This window comes from Phaseolus vulgaris, chromosome 5 (assembly GCF_000499845.2).
Source record: "Phaseolus vulgaris cultivar G19833 chromosome 5, P. vulgaris v2.0, whole genome shotgun sequence".
Lineage (NCBI taxonomy): Eukaryota > Viridiplantae > Streptophyta > Magnoliopsida > Fabales > Fabaceae > Phaseolus > Phaseolus vulgaris.
This window is the reverse complement of record NC_023755.2, coordinates 40,337,005-40,358,834: the sequence shown is the minus strand read 5'-3', so window position 1 is coordinate 40,358,834 and position 21,830 is coordinate 40,337,005. Positions and strand designations below refer to the sequence as shown.

The 21,830-nt window shown below is 34.4% G+C and overlaps 3 protein-coding genes across 8 annotated transcripts; 1 reads left to right on the top strand and 2 right to left on the bottom strand.

Moving 5' to 3' along the window:
• On the bottom strand, positions 1–916 carry LOC137834551 (EPIDERMAL PATTERNING FACTOR-like protein 8). 2 transcript variants are annotated; one of them, XM_068642576.1, is made up of 2 exons: positions 544–916; positions 1–310 (listed from the first exon to the last, which is right to left on the bottom strand). In XM_068642576.1, exons 1-2 carry the CDS (start codon positions 641–643, stop codon positions 87–89), a joined length of 324 nt encoding a protein of 107 aa, XP_068498677.1. In that variant the 5' UTR covers positions 644–916; the 3' UTR covers positions 1–86. The 2 variants fall into 2 exon arrangements, 1 of the variants encoding a protein (XP_068498677.1); XR_011084919.1 differs by having other exon boundaries at positions 167–319; positions 544–683.
• Positions 917–2,779: 1,863 nt separating this feature from the next.
• LOC137836037 (uncharacterized) lies at positions 2,780–5,829 on the bottom strand. Of its 4 annotated transcripts, none has more exons than XM_068644846.1 (5): positions 5,694–5,825; positions 5,424–5,471; positions 4,124–4,371; positions 3,437–3,527; positions 2,780–3,146 (listed from the first exon to the last, which is right to left on the bottom strand). In XM_068644846.1, the coding sequence occupies exons 2-5, from the start codon at positions 5,432–5,434 to the stop codon at positions 3,026–3,028; spliced, it is 471 nt and encodes a 156-aa protein (XP_068500947.1). In that variant the 5' UTR covers positions 5,435–5,471; positions 5,694–5,825; the 3' UTR covers positions 2,780–3,025. The 4 variants fall into 4 exon arrangements, with proteins under 4 accessions (XP_068500947.1, XP_068500948.1, XP_068500950.1 ...); XM_068644847.1 differs by having other exon boundaries at positions 5,424–5,474; positions 5,694–5,812; XM_068644849.1 differs by lacking the exon at positions 5,424–5,471 and having other exon boundaries at positions 4,124–4,376; positions 5,694–5,829.
• An 11,110-nt stretch (positions 5,830–16,939) lies between these two features.
• On the top strand, positions 16,940–21,678 carry LOC137836035 (uncharacterized). Of its 2 annotated transcripts, none has more exons than XM_068644844.1 (10): positions 16,940–17,301; positions 17,509–17,732; positions 18,056–18,164; positions 18,448–18,784; positions 19,528–19,597; positions 19,685–19,752; positions 20,173–20,288; positions 20,367–20,473; positions 20,633–20,772; positions 21,172–21,678. In XM_068644844.1, exons 1-10 carry the CDS (start codon positions 17,221–17,223, stop codon positions 21,411–21,413), a joined length of 1,494 nt encoding a protein of 497 aa, XP_068500945.1. In that variant the 5' UTR covers positions 16,940–17,220; the 3' UTR covers positions 21,414–21,678. The 2 variants fall into 2 exon arrangements, with proteins under 2 accessions (XP_068500945.1, XP_068500944.1); XM_068644843.1 differs by having other exon boundaries at positions 21,160–21,678.
• The last annotated feature ends 152 nt before the right edge of the window (positions 21,679–21,830 follow it).

The following is a 21,830-nucleotide window of genomic DNA, read 5'->3' as shown; positions in this document are numbered from 1 at the left end:
TCAGCTTTTCCCTTGTATACAATAATATAATGGATTGGAAAATAATGTACATAGATATATAGGGTCATAAGATTTAGGGTTGGTTCTTATGGTTGAAAGAACTTATCCCCACATCTGCATTTCCATGAAAGGAGGTAATAGTTATCATCTTCCATGAAACCCTTCTTCTTGTTCTTGTGATCAGGAACCACCACAGTTGCTGTGCAAGGCCTACAGTTCATGCACTTGTTTCCACAAGCTGGAGGCTTTGACCCTATCCCCACTTTCTCTTCTTCCAAACTCTTTCTTCTATCAGACAACACAGATCCACCTACCACACCTTAAACACAAGTTTTAGAGAAACTCCACAGAATCCATGTACTCAGAACTATCAAACCTTTTGATAAAAAACAAACAAGTTCATACATCAATACATCAATCAGAGAAAGAAAAACATATATGAGATTCAATGATGAATTTCTAGCTTGATATTTCTGAATATATAGAACCATGATCAAATAACTCTAGACTTATTACATGGGTTAAATGGGGAGTTTCTGTTACCTGAATGAGGAAGTAGAACAATGAGAAAGAGAAAGAAGGTTAGAATGAGTGCAAGTTGGAGTCCATGTAGTTTGTAGGTTCTGCTGCCTTGTGGTGCCATGAGTGAGAAAGAGCAGTGATGCAATGGTGTTTTGGAGGAAGAGTGAAAGGGTGTGGCAATGAAATATGATTGCAAGGAAAAGAAGACATTGAATGTGTTTGATAAAGTTGAGAGATGTTTCCTGTTGGAGAGACAATGCACTGCTTCAATGGTTTGTTTCCCCAATGAAAATAGAGGTCACACAGTGGAAATGTGTGGTTGAGTCCTTTTGGGAAATTGAAGACCTGACTTTGGATTGTTGGTCAATTTTTTAGGGTTCATAAAGATCTTAATAATATTGTTTGTAAATAGTGTCTGACTGAGGGTATGAAGAGTGGCATCAGATTCCTTATCTCTTCTTCCTAAGAAAGATCACTGCACCAATTGGCTACAAAGTCAACATTGTTTTTGGTTCATTAATGGAGATGAACAAAGGTTATAACTTTTCTCATAGGGGTGATACATTCTAGGTTAATCCATTAATGGGGTTTAGGGTTTATTAATATTCTTTGTATATTCATTATCAACAAAATTGATATCAAATCTATGGAATGTTTTTTACTTGTTTTAAGATTTAATTTGAAAAAATTAAGAAAAATTAATAGAAATAATAAAGTGCTGCAATGATAATTTAATAGAGAAAACAATAAAAATAAATTAGAAAATATTCAAATAATGACATATGAAGTGTTAGTCTAACTTAAATGTAAAAAGTGAAGTTATTTGATACCATGTAAATGTTTAAAAAAAATATCATGATATTTTTGAAACTCTGGTTTGAAACTAAACTCTTGGTCCACTTTATCCTAACAACAAAATATTAATATTTATAATAATAAAAAATTAAAAAAATTATTAATAAAAATATAAATAAAATACAAAATATTAAAATCATTTTTAAAATTAAAAATAATTAAAATATTAATATTTATTAAGGGTCAAAATCTCATTTTTCTTAAAAAAGTGTGATATATTGAAATAACAATAAAGATAAAACAAGTAAAAAATATTATATATTTTGTGTACAAGAATATTCTTTCCATTTATTTGTTTAATCAATAATCTTTCTAGATCTGACACCAGAAGTTTTATAGGTATTTTCTTTTTCTGAATTTTGAGATACTCAGTTCATACTCTATCTACACTTTTTTTTATATAGATTAAAAAAGTTAATAATAGATGGAATATTATAATAATTATATATATATTAATTTTATTATAATTAATTAATAATTTCAGTTTGAGATTTGTTTTTCTTATAAACTGATATTATTATAGTTGAAGGCTAAACAATGAGTTTCCTCGATTCTTGAACTTGTTGTCCCACACTGAACAAACAGAGGAAACAAAACAGCAACCTCTTTTTCTTCATAAAGAAACTTTTCTAGATTTTCTTTTTACTTAAAAAGGATGGAATAAATTTCAAGTTGAATCCTATGCTATTTATTTTTTATTATGATTATTATTTAAATACATCAAATAAAATAAAAATATTTATGTTTTAAATATTTTTCTTCACAAATCATAATGTTCTAAAGAAGTGGAAGCACCTGAGGCTCACAGAGAAAATGCATCCAAAGGCTGTTATTAGAATCCGTATTTGGATCTGACGGTAAAACGTGCTTGTCCTTCCTTCTCAGGTAATGAAACTGTTCAGATCATTACGGTAATGTACGTCATCACCGTACGATTCTCCCCGTGCTGTCTCTTGCCCTTATCATTTCAGTTTTGGAATTCCCACAGCAAATTTCTTGGCAAATTCATTGTTAAATTTTTTTCTGTTATTACAAAATTTTCAAATTTAGTATGAAAGTTATTCACACTTAATTTTTAATAATTTTTTTTATAAAAAAATGTAATCTCATTTTTATGAATTAAAAAAAAATCAAACACATCTTAGACAAATTTTATAACTTTTTTTTTTTCCTTCACTTTTCATTATCTTTCCCTTAATTAAAACATCTACACTTTCTATATACTGTTTCACAAATTTATCCTTTAATAATGTTTTGCAAGATCTTTTTGTGTAATTGAATTGGCATTTATGATACCTAGACTTGTGATTTCAACCCTCACCACACTATATTTGAATGCTTCAACTCAGTTGTAAAATATTGTTATAAAAAAATGTGCAACTGATCATTCAAAGGAGAATAATTTTGCAAAACAAATATCTTCAGAGCCTTTTTCATCAATTGAATCAAATAATAATACAACTATCTCCAGACTGTGAAAAAATTACAATAAAATTCCTTGTAATTGTGAACTGAAAAAGTTACAACAGATATACAAAGTCCCTAAGTCACTAACTGCAGTATGCCAAATTTTCCTCTTCCTTCAGAAGAAAGAACTATAATTATTGCAATGATCAAACCAACTTTCACTGCTACAATCTTGTATAGGTTAGTCATAGAGACCCTCTTGTTCCCAGATGTCCACAAGGAAATCTACCATTTCCGCGAGGGGAATATGCTGAGGGAATGGCTTGTTGCCACCCAATAAACTTTCATATGTTGCATTCCAACTGCAGCACCATAGAGATTTTCATTAGGCCATGGATGGAATAGGTATTTTCTCCAATTTGTTTTTGGATAAAATTTTCCATAGGAACTTATAGATGAGTGGAATTTTACAAAAGTTAAAGTGCATGAGGGGATTTTAACTTGCTGATGAAATCCAATACATTGTATTACACAAATCAACAAAAGAAGAAAGTAGTAGTATAGGAAAATGAACTTGCATCCTACTTGCCTCACATTTATCCTCTTAGAAACATGGATTCTCAAAAAGGTGGTAACAAACAATGTACTTTACCTCACTTTTGATTCTCGTGACTTTTCGGTTCGGTTCTCGGACCTCTTACTTCCGATCCAAGCTTGCCGGTTCTGATTCCAAAGGGTAAGACCTGACAAAGAAAATCTCATGGTCAGAATTTTTTTCCCTTCCTTTCTTTGCCCATTTTCGTAAGTAGCAACCAAATAAAACAAAAAATGATTGCACCACTATGATCTCTTCCAAAATCTCATGTACACTACACTTTAATACAGGTAGTGATTCACAATCAACAACATATAAATGGGGAGAAAAATGAAAAACTGACCAAAGTCTATTCAGTAATAAAACAATCGATAGTCTATCCACATCAGAACAGAAAACAGAAGATTGGATAAAAGAATATACCATGACAAAATAAAAAGAGGAAAAAGCACATGAATGTCACATGACCAAAATAATGTACATGAACTGTAATCTTCAAACTGATTAAAGATATTTTTATTTGAAATCACATATAAGTTATAACAATGTGTCATGTAAGAATTTGCTCTCCCAAAAGGGTATTAAGTAGCAACCAAGTCGTCACCTCAATAAAGTGAAGGTGAAAGCCGAATTGAATCACCATTACACTCAAAATACATTTCCTATATTATTTCAACATGCATATGATACATTGTGCAAAGCCACAGAAACCCACAAGGGTGTGCATGAATTAACATAGTATACCATGATTCACAAATTCAGTGGGGTTGCATGAACCTCCATGAGGATCTGCTGCTTGATTGGTTATACTGGCTGATGAGATGCTTCCCTGTGACTGAACAGCACTGTTGTCCATATCATGTGTGCTGGTGATCCAGAAATCCTCTGATGTGCTAGGTATCTTTGCTGCCTTACCTCGCTTCTTCAATCCTTTCGGTGGAACATCAACATTAGCAATTAGAGGGGGCTTTTTAAAGGGTCCAAGACAACCACTGTGCTGTTGCAATCACATTTAATTCTGTTATGCACGGTAATATAATCATATGAATATAATTTTCTAAATCACCCTCCACTAATTCAAAGTTCTGACTTCTGAGTATTGATAGCTAGCAAAATGTATTTTCAATGTGTTAGAATAATACTGTTTTCACTGTCTATACATGGAGACCAAATAGAAGAATAGCATTCACTTACAATCTAATACGACATTTTCTAAAAACCAGCTGAATGAAAATTACACAGTCATAGAGGTATTCTTCTTCAAGTTAATATATGATCCTTAACCTCGGCATTAGATCACTAGCAACACATCTAAGAATTATTACATGAATGATTTGAGAAGATATGAATTTTGACAACTTCCAAAATACTATAATTCTCATGTGGATCCAACACACACCCCTCATGTCAAAATTACCAACTCATACCTGAAACTATATATTATGGTAGTCCAATAATAGCCGTGGCTTGATTAGTCCAATAACAATTGTTAGGATAGACTCAAAATGACTCTAATACTATACTAAAAACTGAACTTTAAGCCCTCATAAAACATACTTATAAGATGAGGTTTAAATTCACTAATACTATACTAAAAACTGAACTTTAAGTCCTCATAAAACATACTTATAAGATGAGGTTTAAATTCACTTATATATTATGAAATGTCCTAATCTGAAATCTCCAACAAGATTTCCAACCACTTCAACTCAGAAAATTAAGCCAAGAGTAAAATGTATATAAGAAACACATACACAGTTCCTTGTAAGTAACTTCATTTTCGTTTCACCTACCCACCAACTATTTGATTAAATAGCTAAGCTTAGTCCCTTGCATATTCTAGACAACCATATAAAAGAACTCTCTAAATAAAAATTTAAAAAATATTCCCAGATTATATTAACACGCATACATGATCATTGACTCTTTGTTAGTATGAGCAAAATCATCGATACCCATAAAGGGGAAAAGTAAACAAATGAAAAATAATTAAAAAAGGAGATAAATTTATTCGGTTGGTTACAGTGGGACAGAGAAAACATACCCCATATGCATGCAATGTCTGAAAACCCCCCAAAAACCCTAGTCAGATCTGCTGAAACGAATCCGCGGTTGAATGAAGAAGTAGAAAGACGAAGTCAGGGTGCAATCCAGAAAAAATTGAAAAAAATTAAGAAGAGAAGGGTGAAGAAGCGAATTGGGATTTGTGTTAGTAATTTATTTGAAGAAGAAAGAGAAGAGAGAGAAATATGAGAATATAAAAGGGAGAATGAAGGAAGGAAGAGAGCTATGGCGGTTGTGTTGTGTGTGTTACCTTGGTGGCAGTCCTGGAATGGTGAGGCTTCGTTCTGTAAGGAAGTTGTTTTTTTGGGTTCTGTTGTGTTTCTTCTTCTTCACCTTTTCCAGAAAAACAAGGTTTTTTGAGGATAATGTACAGGTATTTACTTACACAGCACTATATATTATTATATCACAGGTACTACAGTTGTTTGTTTTTTTATTTTGATTCGGAAGGTAATTTTAATTTAGTATAAAATTTAATAGTCAATTTTTAACTATTTTTTATGTATACAATTTTTTTATTTATTTTTTATTAATATTTTATTTTATTAAATTATTTTAATTATTTTATTCAGCAATTAATATTTTTATCTTATTTCTTCTTCGTAATATTAGATATTTAAAAGATACGAACACATATTTATATTTATATATAATGGAGATTCTTCCTATAACTGTTTTTATATATATTTATACTTTTATAATTGTTTTATATATATATATATATATAAATAATTTTTTATATATAAAAAAGTTAATTTTATTTTTAGTTATTTTATAATTTTATAAATATTAAAAATAAAATTTCTGAATGTAAAACAGTTTTGAATTTAGATTTTTAAAATATATCTTTATTTTTTTAATTTAAAATTTTATAATATATTTTTTACTGTAAGTTAATTATTAAAATAATAAGTTAAAACTCATGATAAAAAAAATTCAATCTTACTTTTATTTAATGATATTTAATATTTAAAAAATATAAATACATATAATAATATACAATATAGTAATAATAAAAAATACGGATACATGCTAAAGCGCATGTGTTTCGGCTTTTAATAATAATAATTAAAGTAAAACAAATTTGGATATGTTGGAATATGTTTTCCCTAGTAGATTTTTAATGAATTTTGAAATTTTTAATAAAATATACATTAAAAAAAAAGTATAACAATAAAGTTTCGTGGGTATGGAAATGTTGTAATTTCAAACAAAAAGAAATTTTATTTACTAAAGTTACGTACCTATGAAAAAAAAGGGTATTTAACCATATATAGTATTACTATTTTGATTTTTTTTAATGTAAGATTTATGGTTTTGTAGAGTTTGTAGGTATAATACTTAAATCAATAATTTTATAATGGGAAATAAATACTTAAATAAATAATGATATTATCCATAATGTAGAAATATAAATGGATTATGAAAGTAAAATGCTTAATTATAAATGTAACCTAATTATTTGATATTTATTGAAGTTACAAATATCTATATATATGATTGTTAAATTTCGCAGTGCATTATCTATAACAAACATTATCAGATGGTAAAACAATAAATAAAACGAATATAATTTAAGATAAAAAATAAAAAATATAAATTCATAGTTTAAACTTATTAATGTAAAATAATGATTATAATTTAAACTTATGGTTTGCAAAATGAATTTTATACACTTTTTTTTGTTATCAACAATAAAATTATATACACCTAAATTCACAATATATTTATACAAAGACGTTTTACATATTATATTGGACCATAGAATATATTCCAAATTATAATATGTAAAGATATAGAAAAACTTTCAAGAAATTATGTTAAATTGTATAACAAAAAATATAATATTGAATTTTTAACCTATAAAATTAGTCTAATAAATAAAGTTTTAAGTGAGTATTTTTCATTTAAATAAAAATAAAAATCATATAAAAAGTAAATTTGATATCAGAAGGTGGTGCAAAAAGAAAATAATAGAACGCATTTACAAAAGCTCTTAGCATTCGTTTGCATAAAATTTATGAAAAAATCTTTCGAAACAGTTTTTTCCTGAAATTTCACCCAAGAATCTCCACTGAATTTGGGACAAAACGCGACAAATTTCGGATCAAACGGATGAGTATTCACCCACGAAAAAAATCAAACAATTTCACACACAAACGAACCTTCCTTTCAGCCCTGACAGTGACGAATAAAAAATTTATTGCCAATCTTGTGGGACGAATCTGGGGCTCAAACCTCAGCCAAAACTCAATAGACAATGTGACGAATGTATGGTAAAAATTTCAGACCAAAATACCCAAGGAGTAAGGCGTAGTAAGTCCCAGACCGAGAGCAAACAAAACCGGTTTTCCGAAAACAAAACATCCTGGCTTTTCTTCCCCGTATCTTCTTTTTGTGATTCGTTTATGGACGTGCCTCCTTTCCAGGGTGCAAACAACATACGGAAGTGCTTGCGTCAATTCTTTTCAGCGCAATACAGACCCAGAATGAAATCGCAGAAATTAGGCCGGAATTTCACAAGTTTCGGTAGATGATAGCCTTGGTTTGCACAAAATTTCTGAAAAATTCTCCTGGAATAGTTTTTTCCTGAAATTCCACCCAAGAATCTCCACTGAATTTGGACAAAACGCGACAAATTTCGGGTCAAACGGATGAGTATTCACCCACGAAAAAAATCAAACAGTTTCACACACAAACGAACCTTCCTTTCAGCCCTGGCAGTGACGAATAAAAAATTTATTGTCAATCTTGTGGGACGAATTTGGGACTCAAACCTCAGCCAAAACTCAATAGACACAGTGAAGAATGTCTGGTAAAAATTTCAGACCAAAATACCCAAGGAGTAAGGCGTAGTAAGTCTCGGACCGAGAGCGAAGAAAACCGGTTTTCCGAAAACAAAACGTCCTGGTTTTTCTTCCCCGTATCTTCTTTCTGTGATTCGTTTATGGACGTGCCTCCTTGCCTAGGTGCAAACAACATACCGAAGTGCTTGCGTGAATTCTTATCAGAGCAATACGAACCCAGAATGAAATCGCAGAAATTAGGCAAAAATTTCACAAGTTTCGGTAGAGGATAGCCTTGGTTTGCACAAAATTTCTGAAAAATTGTCCCAGAATAGTTTTTTCCTGAAATTCCACCCAAGAATCTCCACTGAATTTTGGACAAAATGCGACAAATTTCGGGTCAAACGGATGAGTATTCACCCACGACAAAAATCAAACAGTTTCACACACAAACGAACCTTCCTTTCAACCCTGGCAGTGACGAATAAAAAATTTATTGTCAATCTTGTGGGACGAATCTGGGGCTCAAACCTCAGCCAAAACTCAATAGACACAGTGAAGAATGTATGGTAAAAATTTCAGACCAAAATACCCAAGGAGTAAGGCGTAGTAAGTTTCGGACCGAGAGCAAACAAAACCGGTTTTCCGAAAACAAAACGTCCTGGCTTTTCTTCCCCGTATCTTCTTTCTGTGATTCGTTTATGGACGTGCCTCCTTGCCTAGGTGCAAACAACATACGAAAGTGCTTGCGTCAATTCTTTTCAGCGCAATACAGACCCAGAATGAAATCGCAGAAATTAGGCCGGAATTTCACAAGTTTCGGTAGAGGATAGTCTTGGTTTGCACAAAATTTCTGAAAAAATCTCCCGGAATAATTTTTTCCTGAAATTCCACCCAAGAATCTCCACTGAATTTGGGACAAAATGCGACAAATTTCGGGTCAAACGGATGAGTATTCACCCACGAAAAAAATCAAACAGTTTCACACACAAACGAACCTTCCTTTCAGCCCTGGCAGTGACGAATAAAAAATTTATTGTCAATCTTGTGGGACGAATCTGGGACTCAAACCTCAGCCAAAACTCAATAGACACAGTGAAGAATGTCTAGTAAAAATTTCAGACCAAAATACCCAAGGAGTAAGGCGTAGTAAGTTTCGGACCGAGAGCGAAGAAAACCGGTTTTTCGAAAACAAAACGTCCTAGCTTTTCTTCCCCGTATCTTCTTTTTGTGATTCGTTTATGGACGTGACTCCTTGCCTGGGTGCAAACAACATACGGAAGTGCTTGCGTGAATTCTTATCAGCGCAATACGGACCAAGAATGAAATCGCAGAAATTAGGCCGGAATTTCACAAGTTTCGGTAGAGGATAGCCTTGGTTTGAACAAAATTTCTGAAAAATTCTCCCGGAATAGTTTTTTCCTGAAATTCCACCCAAGAATCTCCACTGAATTTGGACAAAACGCGACAAATTTCGGGTCAAACGGATGAGTATTCACCCACGAAAAAAATCAAACAGTTTCACACACAAACGAACCTTCCTTTCAGCCCTGGCAGTGACGAATAAAAAATTTATTGTCAATCTTGTGGGACGAATTTGGGACTCAAACCTCAGCCAAAACTCAATAGACACAGTGAAGAATGTCTAGTAAAAATTTCAGACCAAAATACCCAAGGAGTAAGGCGTAGTAAGTTTCGGACCGAGAGCGAAGAAAACCGGTTTTTCGAAAACAAAACGTCCTAGCTTTTCTTCCCCGTATCTTCTTTTTGTGATTCGTTTATGGACGTGACTCCTTGCCTGGGTGCAAACAACATACGGAAGTGCTTGCGTGAATTCTTATCAGCGCAATACGGACCAAGAATGAAATCGCAGAAATTAGGCCGGAATTTCACAAGTTTCGGTAGAGGATAGCCTTGGTTTGCACAAAATTTCTGAAAAATTCTCCCGGAATAGTTTTTTCCTGAAATTCCACCCAAGAATCTCCACTGAATTTGGACAAAACGCGACAAATTTCGGGTCAAACGGATGAGTATTCACCCACGAAAAAAATCAAACAGTTTTACACACAAACGAACCTTCCTTTCAGCCCTGGCAGCGACGAATAAAAAATTTATTGTCAATCTTGTGGGACGAATCTGGGGCTCAAACCTCAGCCAAAACTCAATAGACACAGTGAAGAATTTCTGGTAAAAATTTCAGACCAAAATACCCAAGGAGTAAGGCGTAGTAAGTCCAGGACCGAGAGCGAAGAAAACCGGTTTTCCGAAAACAAAACGTCCTAGTTTTTCTTCCCCGTATCTTCTTTCTGTGATTCGTTTATGGACGTGCCTCCTTGCCTGGGTGCAAACAACATACCAAAGTGCTTGCGTGAATTCTTATCAGCGCAATACGAAAACAGAATGAAATCGCAGAAATTAGGCAAAAATTTCATAAGTTTCGGTAGAGGATAGCCTTGGTTTGCACAAAATTTCTGAAAAATTCTCCCGGAATAGTTTTTTCCTGAAATTCCACCCAAGAATCTCCACTGAATTTGGGACAAAATGTGACAAATTTCGGGTCAAACGGATGAGTATTCACCCACGACAAAAATCAAACAGTTTCACACACAAACGAACCTTCCTTTCAGCCCTGGCAGTGACGAATAAAAATTTATTGCCAATCTTGTGGGACGAATCTGGGGCTCAAACCTCAGCCAAAACTCAATAGACACAGTGAAGAATGTATGGTAAAAATTTCAGACCAAAATACCCAAGGAGTAAGGCGTAGTAAGTTTCGGACCGAGAGCAAACAAAACCGGTTTTCCGAAAACAAAACGTCCTGGCTTTTCTTCCCCGTATCTTCTTTTTGTGATTCGTTTATGGACGTGACTCCTTGCCTGGGTGCAAACAACATACGGAAGTGCTTGCGTGAATTCTTATCAGCGCAATACGGACCAAGAATGAAATCGCAGAAATTAGGCAGGAATTTCACAAGTTTCGGTAGAGGATAGCCTTGGTTTGCACAAAATTTCTGAAAAATTCTCCCGGAATAGTTTTTTCCTGAAATTCCACCCAAGAATCTCCACTGAATTTGGACAAAACGCGACAAATTTCGGGTCAAACGGATGAGTATTCACCCACGAAAAAAATCAAACAGTTTCACACACAAACGAACCTTCCTTTCAGCCCTGGCAGTGACGAATAAAAAATTTATTGTCAATCTTGTGGGACGAATCTGGGACTCAAACCTCAGCCAAAACTCAATAGACACAGTGAAGAATGTCTAGTAAAAATTTCAGACCAAAATACCCAAGGAGTAAGGCGTAGTAAGTTTCGGACCGAGAGCGAAGAAAACCGGTTTTTCGAAAACAAAACGTCCTAGCTTTTCTTCCCTGTATCTTCTTTTTGTGATTCGTTTATGGACGTGACTCCTTGCCTGGGTGCAAACAACATATGGAAGTGCTTGCGTGAATTCTTATCAGCGCAATACGGACCAAGAATGAAATCGCAGAAATTAGGCCGGAATTTCACAAGTTTCGGTAGAGGATAGCCTTGGTTTGCACAAAATTTCTGAAAAATTCTCCCGGAATAGTTTTTTCCTGAAATTCCACTCAAGAATCTCCACTGAATTTGGACAAAACGCGACAAATTTCGGGTCAAACGGATGAGTATTCACCCACGAAAAAAATCAAACAGTTTTACACACAAACGAACCTTCCTTTCAGCCCTGGCAGCGACGAATAAAAAATTTATTGTCAATCTTGTGGGACGAATCTGGGGCTCAAACCTCAGCCAAAACTCAATAGACACAGTGAAGAATGTCTGGTAAAAATTTCAGACCAAAATACCCAAGGAGTAAGGCGTAGTAAGTCCAGGACCGAGAGCGAAGAAAACCGGTTTTCCGAAAACAAAACGTCCTGGTTTTTCTTCCCCGTATCTTCTTTCTGTGATTCGTTTATGGACGTGCCTCCTTGCCTGGGTGCAAACAACATACCGAAGTGCTTGCGTGAATTCTTATCAGCGCAATACGAAAACAGAATGAAATCGCAGAAATTAGGCAAAAATTTCATAAGTTTCGGTAGAGGATAGCCTTGGTTTGCACAAAATTTCTGAAAAATTCTCCCGGAATAGTTTTTTCCTGAAATTCCACCCAAGAATCTCCACTGAATTTGGGACAAAATGTGACAAATTTTGGGTCAAACGGATGAGTATTCACCCACGACAAAAATCAAACAGTTTCACACACAAACGAACCTTCTTTTCAGCCCTGGCAGTGACGAATAAAAAATTTATTGCCAATCTTGTGGGACGAATCTGGGGCTCAAACCTCAGCCAAAACTCAATAGACACAGTGAAGAATGTATGGTAAAAATTTCAGACCAAAATACCCAAGGAGTAAGGCGTAGTAAGTCCCAGACCGAGAGCAAACAAAACCGGTTTTCCGAAAACAAAACGTCCTGGCCTTTCTTCCCCGTATCTTCTTTCTGTGATTCGTTTATGGACGTGCCTCCTTGCCTAGGTGCAAACAACATACGAAAGTGCTTGCGTCAATTCTTTTCAGCGCAATACAGACCCAGAATGAAATCGCAGAAATTAGGCCGGAATTTCACAAGTTTCGGTAGAGGATAGTCTTGGTTTGCACAAAATTTTTGAAAAAATCTCCCGGAATAATTTTTTTCTGAAATTCCACCCAAGAATCTCCACTGAATTTGGGACCAAACGCGACAAATTTCGGGTCAAACGGATGAGTATTCACCCACGAAAAAAATCAAACAGTTTCACACACAAACGAACCTTCCTTTCAGCCCTGGCAGTGACGAATAAAAAATTTATTGTCAATATTGTGGGACGAATCTGGGGCTCAAACCTCAGCCAAAACTCAATAGACACAGTGAAGAATGTCTAGTAAAAATTTCAGACCAAAATACCCAAGGAGTAAGGCGTAGTAAGTTTCGGACCGAGAGGGAAGAAAACCGGTTTTTCGAAAACAAAACGTCCTAGCTTTTCTTCCCCGTATCTTCTTTTTGTGATTCGTTTATGGACGTGACTCCTTGCCTGGGTGCAAACAACATACGGAAGTGCTTGCGTGAATTCTTATCAGCGCAATACGGACCAAGAATGAAATCGCAGAAATTAGGCCGGAATTTCACAAGTTTCGGTAGAGGATAGCCTTGGTTTGCACAAAATTTCTGAAAAATTCTCCCGGAATAGTTTTTTCCTGAAATTCCACCCAAGAATCTCCACTGAATTTGGACAAAACGCGACAAATTTCGGGTCAAACGGATGAGTATTCACCCACGAAAAAAATCAAACAGTTTTACACACAAACGAACCTTCCTTTCAGCCCTGGCAGCGACGAATAAAAAATTTATTGTCAATCTTGTGGGACGAATCTGGGGCTCAAACCTCAGCCAAAACTCAATAGACACAGTGAAGAATGTCTGGTAAAAATTTTAGACCAAAATACCCAAGGAGTAAGGCGTAGTAAGTCCAGGACCGAGAGCGAAGAAAACCGGTTTTCCGAAAACAAAACGTCCTGGTTTTTCTTCCCCGTATCTTCTTTTTGTGATTCGTTTATGGACGTGACTCCTTGCCTGGGTGCAAACAACATACGGAAGTGCTTGCGTGAATTCTTATCAGCGCAATACGGACCAAGAATGAAATCGCAGAAATTATGCCGGAATTTCACAAGTTTCGGTAGAGGATAGCCTTGGTTTGCACAAAATTTCTGAAAAATTCTCCCGGAATAGTTTTTTCCTGAAATTCCACCCAAGAATCTCCACTGAATTTGGACAAAACGCGACAAATTTCGGGTCAAAAGGATGAGTATTCACCCATGAAAAAAATCAAACAGTTTTACACACAAACGAACCTTCTTTTCAGCCCTGGCAGTGACGAATAAAAAATTTATTGTCAATCTTGTGGGACGAATCTGGGGCTCAAACCTCAGCCAAAACTCAATAGACACAGTGAAGAATGTCTGGTAAAAATTTCAGACCAAAATACCCAAGGAGTAAGGCGTAGTAAGTCCAGGACCGAGAGCGAAGAAAACCGGTTTTCCGAAAACAAAACGTCCTGGTTTTTCTTCCCCGTATCTTCTTTCTATGATTCGTTTATGGACGTGCCTCCTTGCCTGGGTGCAAACAACATACCGAAGTGCTTGCGTGAATTCTTATCAGCGCAATACGGACCCAGAATGAAATCGCAGAAATTAGGCCGGAATTTCACAAGTTTCGGTAGAGGATAGCCTTGGTTTGCACAAAATTTCTGAAAAATTCTCCCAGAATAGTTTTTTCCTGAAATTCCACCCAAGAATCTCCACTGAATTTTGGACAAAATGCGACAAATTTCGGGTCAAACGGATGAGTATTCACCCACGACAAAAATCAAACAGTTTCACACACAAACGAACCTTCCTTTCAGCCCTGGCAGTGACGAATAAAAAATTTATTGTCAATCTTGTGGGACGAATCTGGGGCTCAAACCTCAGCCAAAACTCAATAGACACAGTGAAGAATGTCTGGTAAAAATTTCAGACCAAAATACCCAAGGAGTAAGGCGTAGTAAGTCTCGGACCGAGAGCGAAGAAAACCGGTTTTCCGAAAACAAAACGTCCTGGTTTTTCTTCCCCGTATCTTCTTTCTGTGATTCGTTTATGGACGTGCCTCCTTGCCTAGGTGCAAACAACATACCGAAGTGCTTGCGTGAATTCTTATCAGAGCAATACGAACCCAGAATGAAATCGCAGAAATTAGGCAAAAATTTCACAAGTTTCGGTAGAGGATAGCCTTGGTTTGCACAAAATTTCTGAAAAATTCTCCCAGAATAGTTTTTTCCTGAAATTCCACCCAAGAATCTCCACTGAATTTTGGACAAAATGCGACAAATTTCGGGTCAAACGGATGAGTATTCACCCACGACAAAAATCAAACAGTTTCACACACAAACGAACCTTCCTTTCAGCCCTGGCAGTGACGAATAAAAAATTTATTGCCAATCTTGTGGGACGAATCTGGGGCTCAAACCTCAGCCAAAACTCAATAAACACAGTGACGAATGTCTGGTAAAAATTTCTGACCAAAATACCCAAGGAGTAAGGCGTAGTAAGTCCCAGACCGAGAGCGAAGAAAACCGGTTTTCCGAAAACAAAACGTCCTGGCTTTTCTTCCCCGTATCTTCTTTCTGTGATTCGTTTATGGACGTGCCTCCTTGCCTGGGTGCAAACAACATACGAAAGTGCTTGCGTGAATTCTTTTCAGCGCAATACGGACCCTGAATGAAATCGTAGAAATTAGGCCGGAATTTCCAAAGTTTCGGTAGAGGATAACCTTGGTTTGCACAAAATTTCTGAAAGTTTTTATTTGTAATTCCATGTAAGAATCTTGACTGAATTTGGGACAAAACGCGACAAAATTTAGGTCCAACGGATGAGTATTCACCTAGGAAAAAAATCGAACAGTTTCACACAAACGAACTTTTCTTTCATCCGAGGCAGTGATGAATAAAAAATTTATTTCGAATCTTGTGCAACGAATTTGTGTCTCAAATCTCAGCCAAAACTCAATAGACACAATGACGAATGTCTGGTAAAAATTTCAAACAAAAATACCCAAGGAGTAAGGCGTTGTAAGTCCCAGACCGATAGTGAACAAAATTGGTTTTCCGAAAACAAAAGGTCTCGACTTTTCTTTCTCGTATCTTCTTTTTGTGATTTGTTTATGAACGTGCCTCCTTACCTGGGTGCAAATAACATATGAAAGTACTTTTGTGAGTGTTTTCAATGCAATACGAATCCATAATAAAATTACTAGAAAGGAAGGCGAAATTTCACAAGTTTTGGTCTTGGTTTGGACAAAATATTTGAAAAGTTCTCATGGAATAGTTTTTTCCTAAAATTTCACATAAGAATCTTGATTGAATTTGGGACAAAATGCGACAAATTTCATATCCAACGGATGAGTATTCAACCAGATAAAAAATTAAACAGTTTCACAATATAAATATTTTCAAAATTAAACTTTATCGGAAAAAATAGAAACTATACTTATGTGTTATGTAATATAGCCATATGTTACATTGTATAAATTTTGTAATTTCTTAAACGATAAAATAATATGTGATAAGAGAAATTAGGAAACAAAATAAATGTATGTTCTTATTATGTATGAATCATCCATTTAACATATTATTCAAAATTTTCATAAATTCATAATAAAAATAATACCTATGTATTTTTTTTTATAAAAGTTATTCGAATATTCATAAACTTCTATATTTAGTGTGTTTATTTATTATGTTTGATAAATAAGATTACCAAACATAACTTCTTTTATAATTTTACTATATTATTTTTATTACTTATAATATTATTCTTACTTTGTAATTTATTAGTTTATTTCGTTAACCATGGTTTTACTAAATTAAATAGAATTAATGATTAATAATAAAAACTAAAAAATCATCTGATAAAAAATCAAAGAACTAAAATAATATTTTATTAACTTTTTTCATTTGGTAAAAATATTATATTTTATTAACTAACATCATATTTAAAATTAAAAAATATATTGATGGAAAAATCAAAATAAAAAAAATTATGTAGTACATGAAACCAAAAAATAAAGTTTAGGAGACACTTAATTTAGCATATTAGTATAGAATAATATATGTAATAAAAATTACTTTCGTTTTAAAAACTCCTTTTTAGAAGGTTAATTATGAAATAGTTATTATTCTTAAATTCTTAAAATTCTGAAGCTAAATCAACCAAATCTATTGAGTGTGCCCTAAGTACAGTAAAACTGAATAGATTCAGAAACGCCGGCGGAGAGCAGCACGACGCCGTTTAAGAGCTGCGTCTCCAATAGTAGCGAGTGCGTTCAGATTTAGGGTTTAGGGTTTCAAATTTTTACATGTATTTTCAAATTCTTCTGGGTTATCTAAATGTGATTAACAGGGGCGCCGTAGAAAGAAAAAAAGTTGATTTTGTTTCACTTTTTGTGACCTTTGGTGATGGATTTTGAATCAAATTATGATATTGCTGCCTCTGCTCAATTCATTCATACTCACAACTTCACCAGAGTTGCCTTACAAGTAAGACCATTCTCATAAACTCTTCACTTTCACCTTTCCCACAAACTCATCAATGCCTCAACAAAACACTAGCAATTAAAGTACTTGTCTTTATTACACTACCTTCAAGCCCAGTATAAATTTTGAATATTTAAGGTCTCCTTGTAGATGGGAGTTATTATTACTATACTTTGCTCAATTGCAAGGATATTGTTGTGTGAATTTCAGTTCCCCGATAATCTTCTAAAAGATTCAACAAGAGTGGTCACTGCTCTGCGCAAGAGACTTCAATCATTGAAGGAAATTGATGCCACAGAAAGTGGGCACGAGACAGATGTAGGATTGTTTGTGATGGCAGACACGGCGTATGGCAGTTGCTGTGTTGATGAAGTTGGAGCTTCACACATTAATGCTGATTGTGTCATACATTATGGACATACATGTTTTAGTCCGTGAGTACTTCCAAAACATTGTTTAAGTCTTTAATTTGAGCTTATTTTATAAATCATGTGTCTTTTTTCTCGTATGTGATTGTAGAGTGTAGAGATGCATTTGAAATAACTATATCCATCTGTGTATGATACTGCCCAATTACTTATGCTGTTGGTTCATAACCTTAGTTTCCTTTAGATTCCATTCCTTCTTTGAGCACTTCAACTTGATGTAATTATAGTGTCTATGGTACCACTAGGTTGCTCAGTTTAATTCTTTATCTTAGTTAAGGGTTGAGATTCTAATTCTTATGCTTCTATTGGATCCTCTTTTCTCTGTTCAGGACAACAACTCTGCCATCCTTTTTTGTTTTTGGGAAGGCTTCCATTTGCATAGCTGATTGCGTTGAAAGTATGTCAAAATATGCTCTGACAAATAGTAAGCCTATCATGGTATAACTATTTATTTAATCATTCCTGGATTTATATTTATATAAATTAACTGAATTTTGTAGTGTATGTGAAATAATGTAGCTGCTGTTATCCTCTGGTGATAATTGTTAAGACTATAAACTGGACTTCACATCTTTATGAAGTTTTTTTGGGATGACTTACATTGCTTTGTATGAATTGCTAATTTTTCCAGCTTCTCTGCCATATATAAGAGAAGTTTATGGGTATTTTTCTACAATATAAGTTTCTGACATTTAGTGTTTCATGGACCATCTGCTTCCAGGTCGTTTTTGGGCTGGAATATGCACATTCAATGCAACAAATTAAAGAAGCACTGTTAGAATCATCAGTGTCATGCAGGTTTGACCCTAAGCCAGACGTTCACTTTGCTGATTTTCCATCTTCAGTTATGTTTCCATCAAAAGATATCAAAAAGATAAAAGGGCTCCAAGAACCAGCTAGTGGTTGCAATGACGAAAATGGAACTACATATAGCATTGGGGGATTGACTTGGAAATTACCTGAGGGACAAAGCATGGATGACTACTTGCTCTTTTGGATTGGACTTGATGATTCAGCTTTTGCTAATGTTGTGCTCACATTCAATACTTGTGAAATAGGTTGACAGTTTCCTGTCCTTTAAGAAATTTGTCATGTGCATCTGTATTTTTCTTTATATGCTACAACATTATGTTGCATTTGCATAAAAAAACTTACCTTTCTCATGCAACCTGTATTGCCTTGCATAAATTGCTTATATTGATCATTGTTGTTAAGATCATGAAGTTGTCTGATTCTGCAACTTATGTAGCCAGATGTGAGCTGGATAGGTGGCAGGATTATGATTTCGTGAGATTCACGATCTTGCCCTTTATATCTGTAATGAAAAACTTATCTGACCTATTATGAGTGATTTCGGATTTTGAGCTTATGAATTTTCAGTTCTAGTTCAATGATGTGATTGGAGGTTATTTTCCTTGCTTATATCACTTTCTACACATATGCGTATGTAAAGCATAATTTTGCATGGTTCCTACCATCCCCACCTGAACATAATTAAGATCTCAGTTTTGACAACATAGATGTCAATTTCTCCATTTAATTTTGGCTCCTTGTGTTATCCTTTATCATGAAATGGCATGAGCAAAGTAGTTGGTATATACATATGTCATGTGTTGTACGGCATCTCTAACAAAAGTGTATATTTTGGGAAGCTAATCTCCCTGAAGTTATTACGCTGTTTTAATTTTTCTGTATACCTATATAACATGTATATGTAATGAAAAAGCTTCTCAACTTATTTTTTACTTTAGGTTCTTTGCTGAATCATGATTTTAATTATTATGGTTTCTGTTGGTTTTAGTCAGATATGATGCAAATGAAAATCAAGTGGTGACAGACTTGTTTCAACAAAGGAGGATTCTTAAACGTAGGTATGTATCCCAATATAAGCGCACTACTCTGTCTTGTGTAAGCCATGTTATATCTTCAAATTACTAAGTAGGGTGATGACTATGCAGATATTACCTTGTGGAGAGAGCTAAGGATGCTAATATTGTTGGAATTTTAGTTGGAACTCTTGGTGTTGGTATGTTATCTTGTCAATTTTTTTGTGTGCCTATTATTATTACTAAAGTAACATGTGCATATACAGAATTATATTGTCACATGCCTTGTGAAGCATTATAATGTTGCAAACTTCCTAAAAACATTTTATTTGAATACTTTTGTCTAGTAAGAAAGGAAATCAAGAGTGAATCCTTAATGTTACTAACCTTGAATGAGATGTGAAGAATACTTTCCTGACTTGAGGAACATTATTATGTCAGGCATCATTTGATTATTGTCTATGATTACAGAATGCATATGTGAATGGTTCACAGTCTTAATCATGGATTAGGTAGCTATAAGAAATGTGGAAACTATCTCAAATGAGAGTAAATGTTATATATTCTTGTTTTTTTCAATAGAAGTGGGATTTAATTTGACATATTGCGTACTGATGCAGCTGGTTATCTTCACATAATCAATCAAATGAAGGAGCTCATAACTGCAGCAGGCAAGAAGGCCTATACTTTGGTTATGGGAAGACCGAACCCAGCTAAACTTGCTAACTTTCCTGAGGTGAAATTTATTACATCCTTAGTATATTATTTCAGTCTGCCTTCATGTAAAACCTTTCTAACAGTTTGATTTCATCAGTGTGATGTTTTTCTGTACGTTTCTTGTGCCCAAACTGCTCTACTGGATAGCAAAGAGTATCTAGCTCCAGTTATTACTCCCTTCGAAGCAATGATTGCTTTCAATAGGTACACTATCATGGTTAAACATACTTTTTATTTTAAAAATGTCTCTCTGATAGTTTTCATATGGATTGCTAATAGTTTTGTGTAGCCTCTCTATGTTTTGTTTGTTCTAAATCCTTGACTGAGTTGATTTCTGATTTGACCATATTAATCTGTTTCCAGGGGAAGCCAGTGGACAGGAGCATATGTAATGGAATTTCGAGATCTAATTAATTTGCCTCAAATGGAAGTTGGAGACCAAGAGGAAGAAGCGCGGTTTTCATTCTTGAAGGGTGGATACATTGAAGATTTTGAAAACCAAGGTAGTTTTTATTCCTTGCTTCTATGCTTGCAACTGAATGATTACTTTTATTGATTTTTTTGAAGAAACAAAACCGACCTTCATAATTTAGTGATAATAATTAGTGAAGCTGTGTTGTTGTTAATCACATTGTATCATGTAAAAGAAAAATTCCCTTGAAGAAATGCAGTTATATTAGAACACTTAATCATCATGAGCTTGTTGTTTCATGGAATACAAAATTCCGGTTAACATAACCCATAAATTGACACAGTTACTACTACTTATAATGTTCAAACCCATTTTACCACCAACCTTGAAACTTAATGCTGGTAGTGATTCAGTTGAGTTACCAAATAAGATCATAAATAATAATTTATTTTCTAATGAAAGTCTGTATTTTTATCAGAAAATTTATCAGAAAATGTTGGGGAAGAAAGAGAAGTCCTTGCTTTGGTAAATGCAACAGAGAAGGCACTGCAGTTGCGGAATAACTCTAATGCTCTAATGAAAGGAAATGCTAGATCAGGAGCAGAGTTTTTAGCAAATCGATCTTATCAGGGGCTGAATATGCCCAGTGATAATGCCTCCCCAGAGCCATACCTCATAGGAAGAAGAGGAAGAGCATCAGGGTATGAGGATGAGAAGAACAAACAGACATAAACTGAGATTTTTTGCTTTAGATTAACAAGTATTTGGTTCTTGTCTCTAGAAGCATAGTGAAAAAGCATAGTGAATAGTGAGTGGAGCAGGTCATTGGTTGGTGAGTTTGGCAAGCAAGCCTACTCCATGGTACGATGGAAATTGCAGGTGTCCTTTTCACCTTTGTCATTCTTGGATATGTTAAATTTGTCTGTCTTCCTTTTTGTCTAACTGTTCTGGAATCATATAGAAATATTATTTTATTATGCCACTTGTTATTCTTTTATATCATTATCTTTTCATTGATATCTTCAATGAATTTTATTTGAATTTTGTGAGGAGAACTTGAACAGGTCAAGAAGTTAGACAAAATCAAAGTCTAAAATGTGAGCGAGTGATAAATTTTAGGAACTATTCACTGATAGAAGTTCATAATCA

What these genes read in the sequence shown, in the direction of transcription:
- LOC137834551 (XM_068642576.1), bottom strand. Translation starts at nt 643, where the DNA reads ATGGCACCACAAGGCAGCAGAACCTACAAACTACATGGACTCCAACTT. An exon ending in TGTTCTACTTCCTCATTCAG is followed by an intron (nt 311 to 543) that starts GTAACAGAAACT and finishes AAGGTGTGGTAG; the next exon opens with GTGGATCTGTGTTGTCTGAT.
- LOC137836037 (XM_068644846.1), bottom strand. An exon ending in CACTGAATTTGTGAATCATG is followed by an intron (nt 3,528 to 4,123) that starts GTATACTATGTT and finishes TTTCTTTGTCAG; the next exon opens with GTCTTACCCTTTGGAATCAG. An exon ending in TCACGAGAATCAAAAGTGAG is followed by an intron (nt 3,147 to 3,436) that starts GTAAAGTACATT and finishes ATGGTGCTGCAG; the next exon opens with TTGGAATGCAACATATGAAA.
- LOC137836035 (XM_068644843.1), top strand. Translation starts at nt 17,221, where the DNA reads ATGGATTTTGAATCAAATTATGATATTGCTGCCTCTGCTCAATTCATT. An exon ending in AGTTGGAACTCTTGGTGTTG is followed by an intron (nt 19,753 to 20,172) that starts GTATGTTATCTT and finishes GTACTGATGCAG; the next exon opens with CTGGTTATCTTCACATAATC. An exon ending in TGAAGATTTTGAAAACCAAG is followed by an intron (nt 20,773 to 21,159) that starts GTAGTTTTTATT and finishes TATTTTTATCAG; the next exon opens with AAAATTTATCAGAAAATGTT.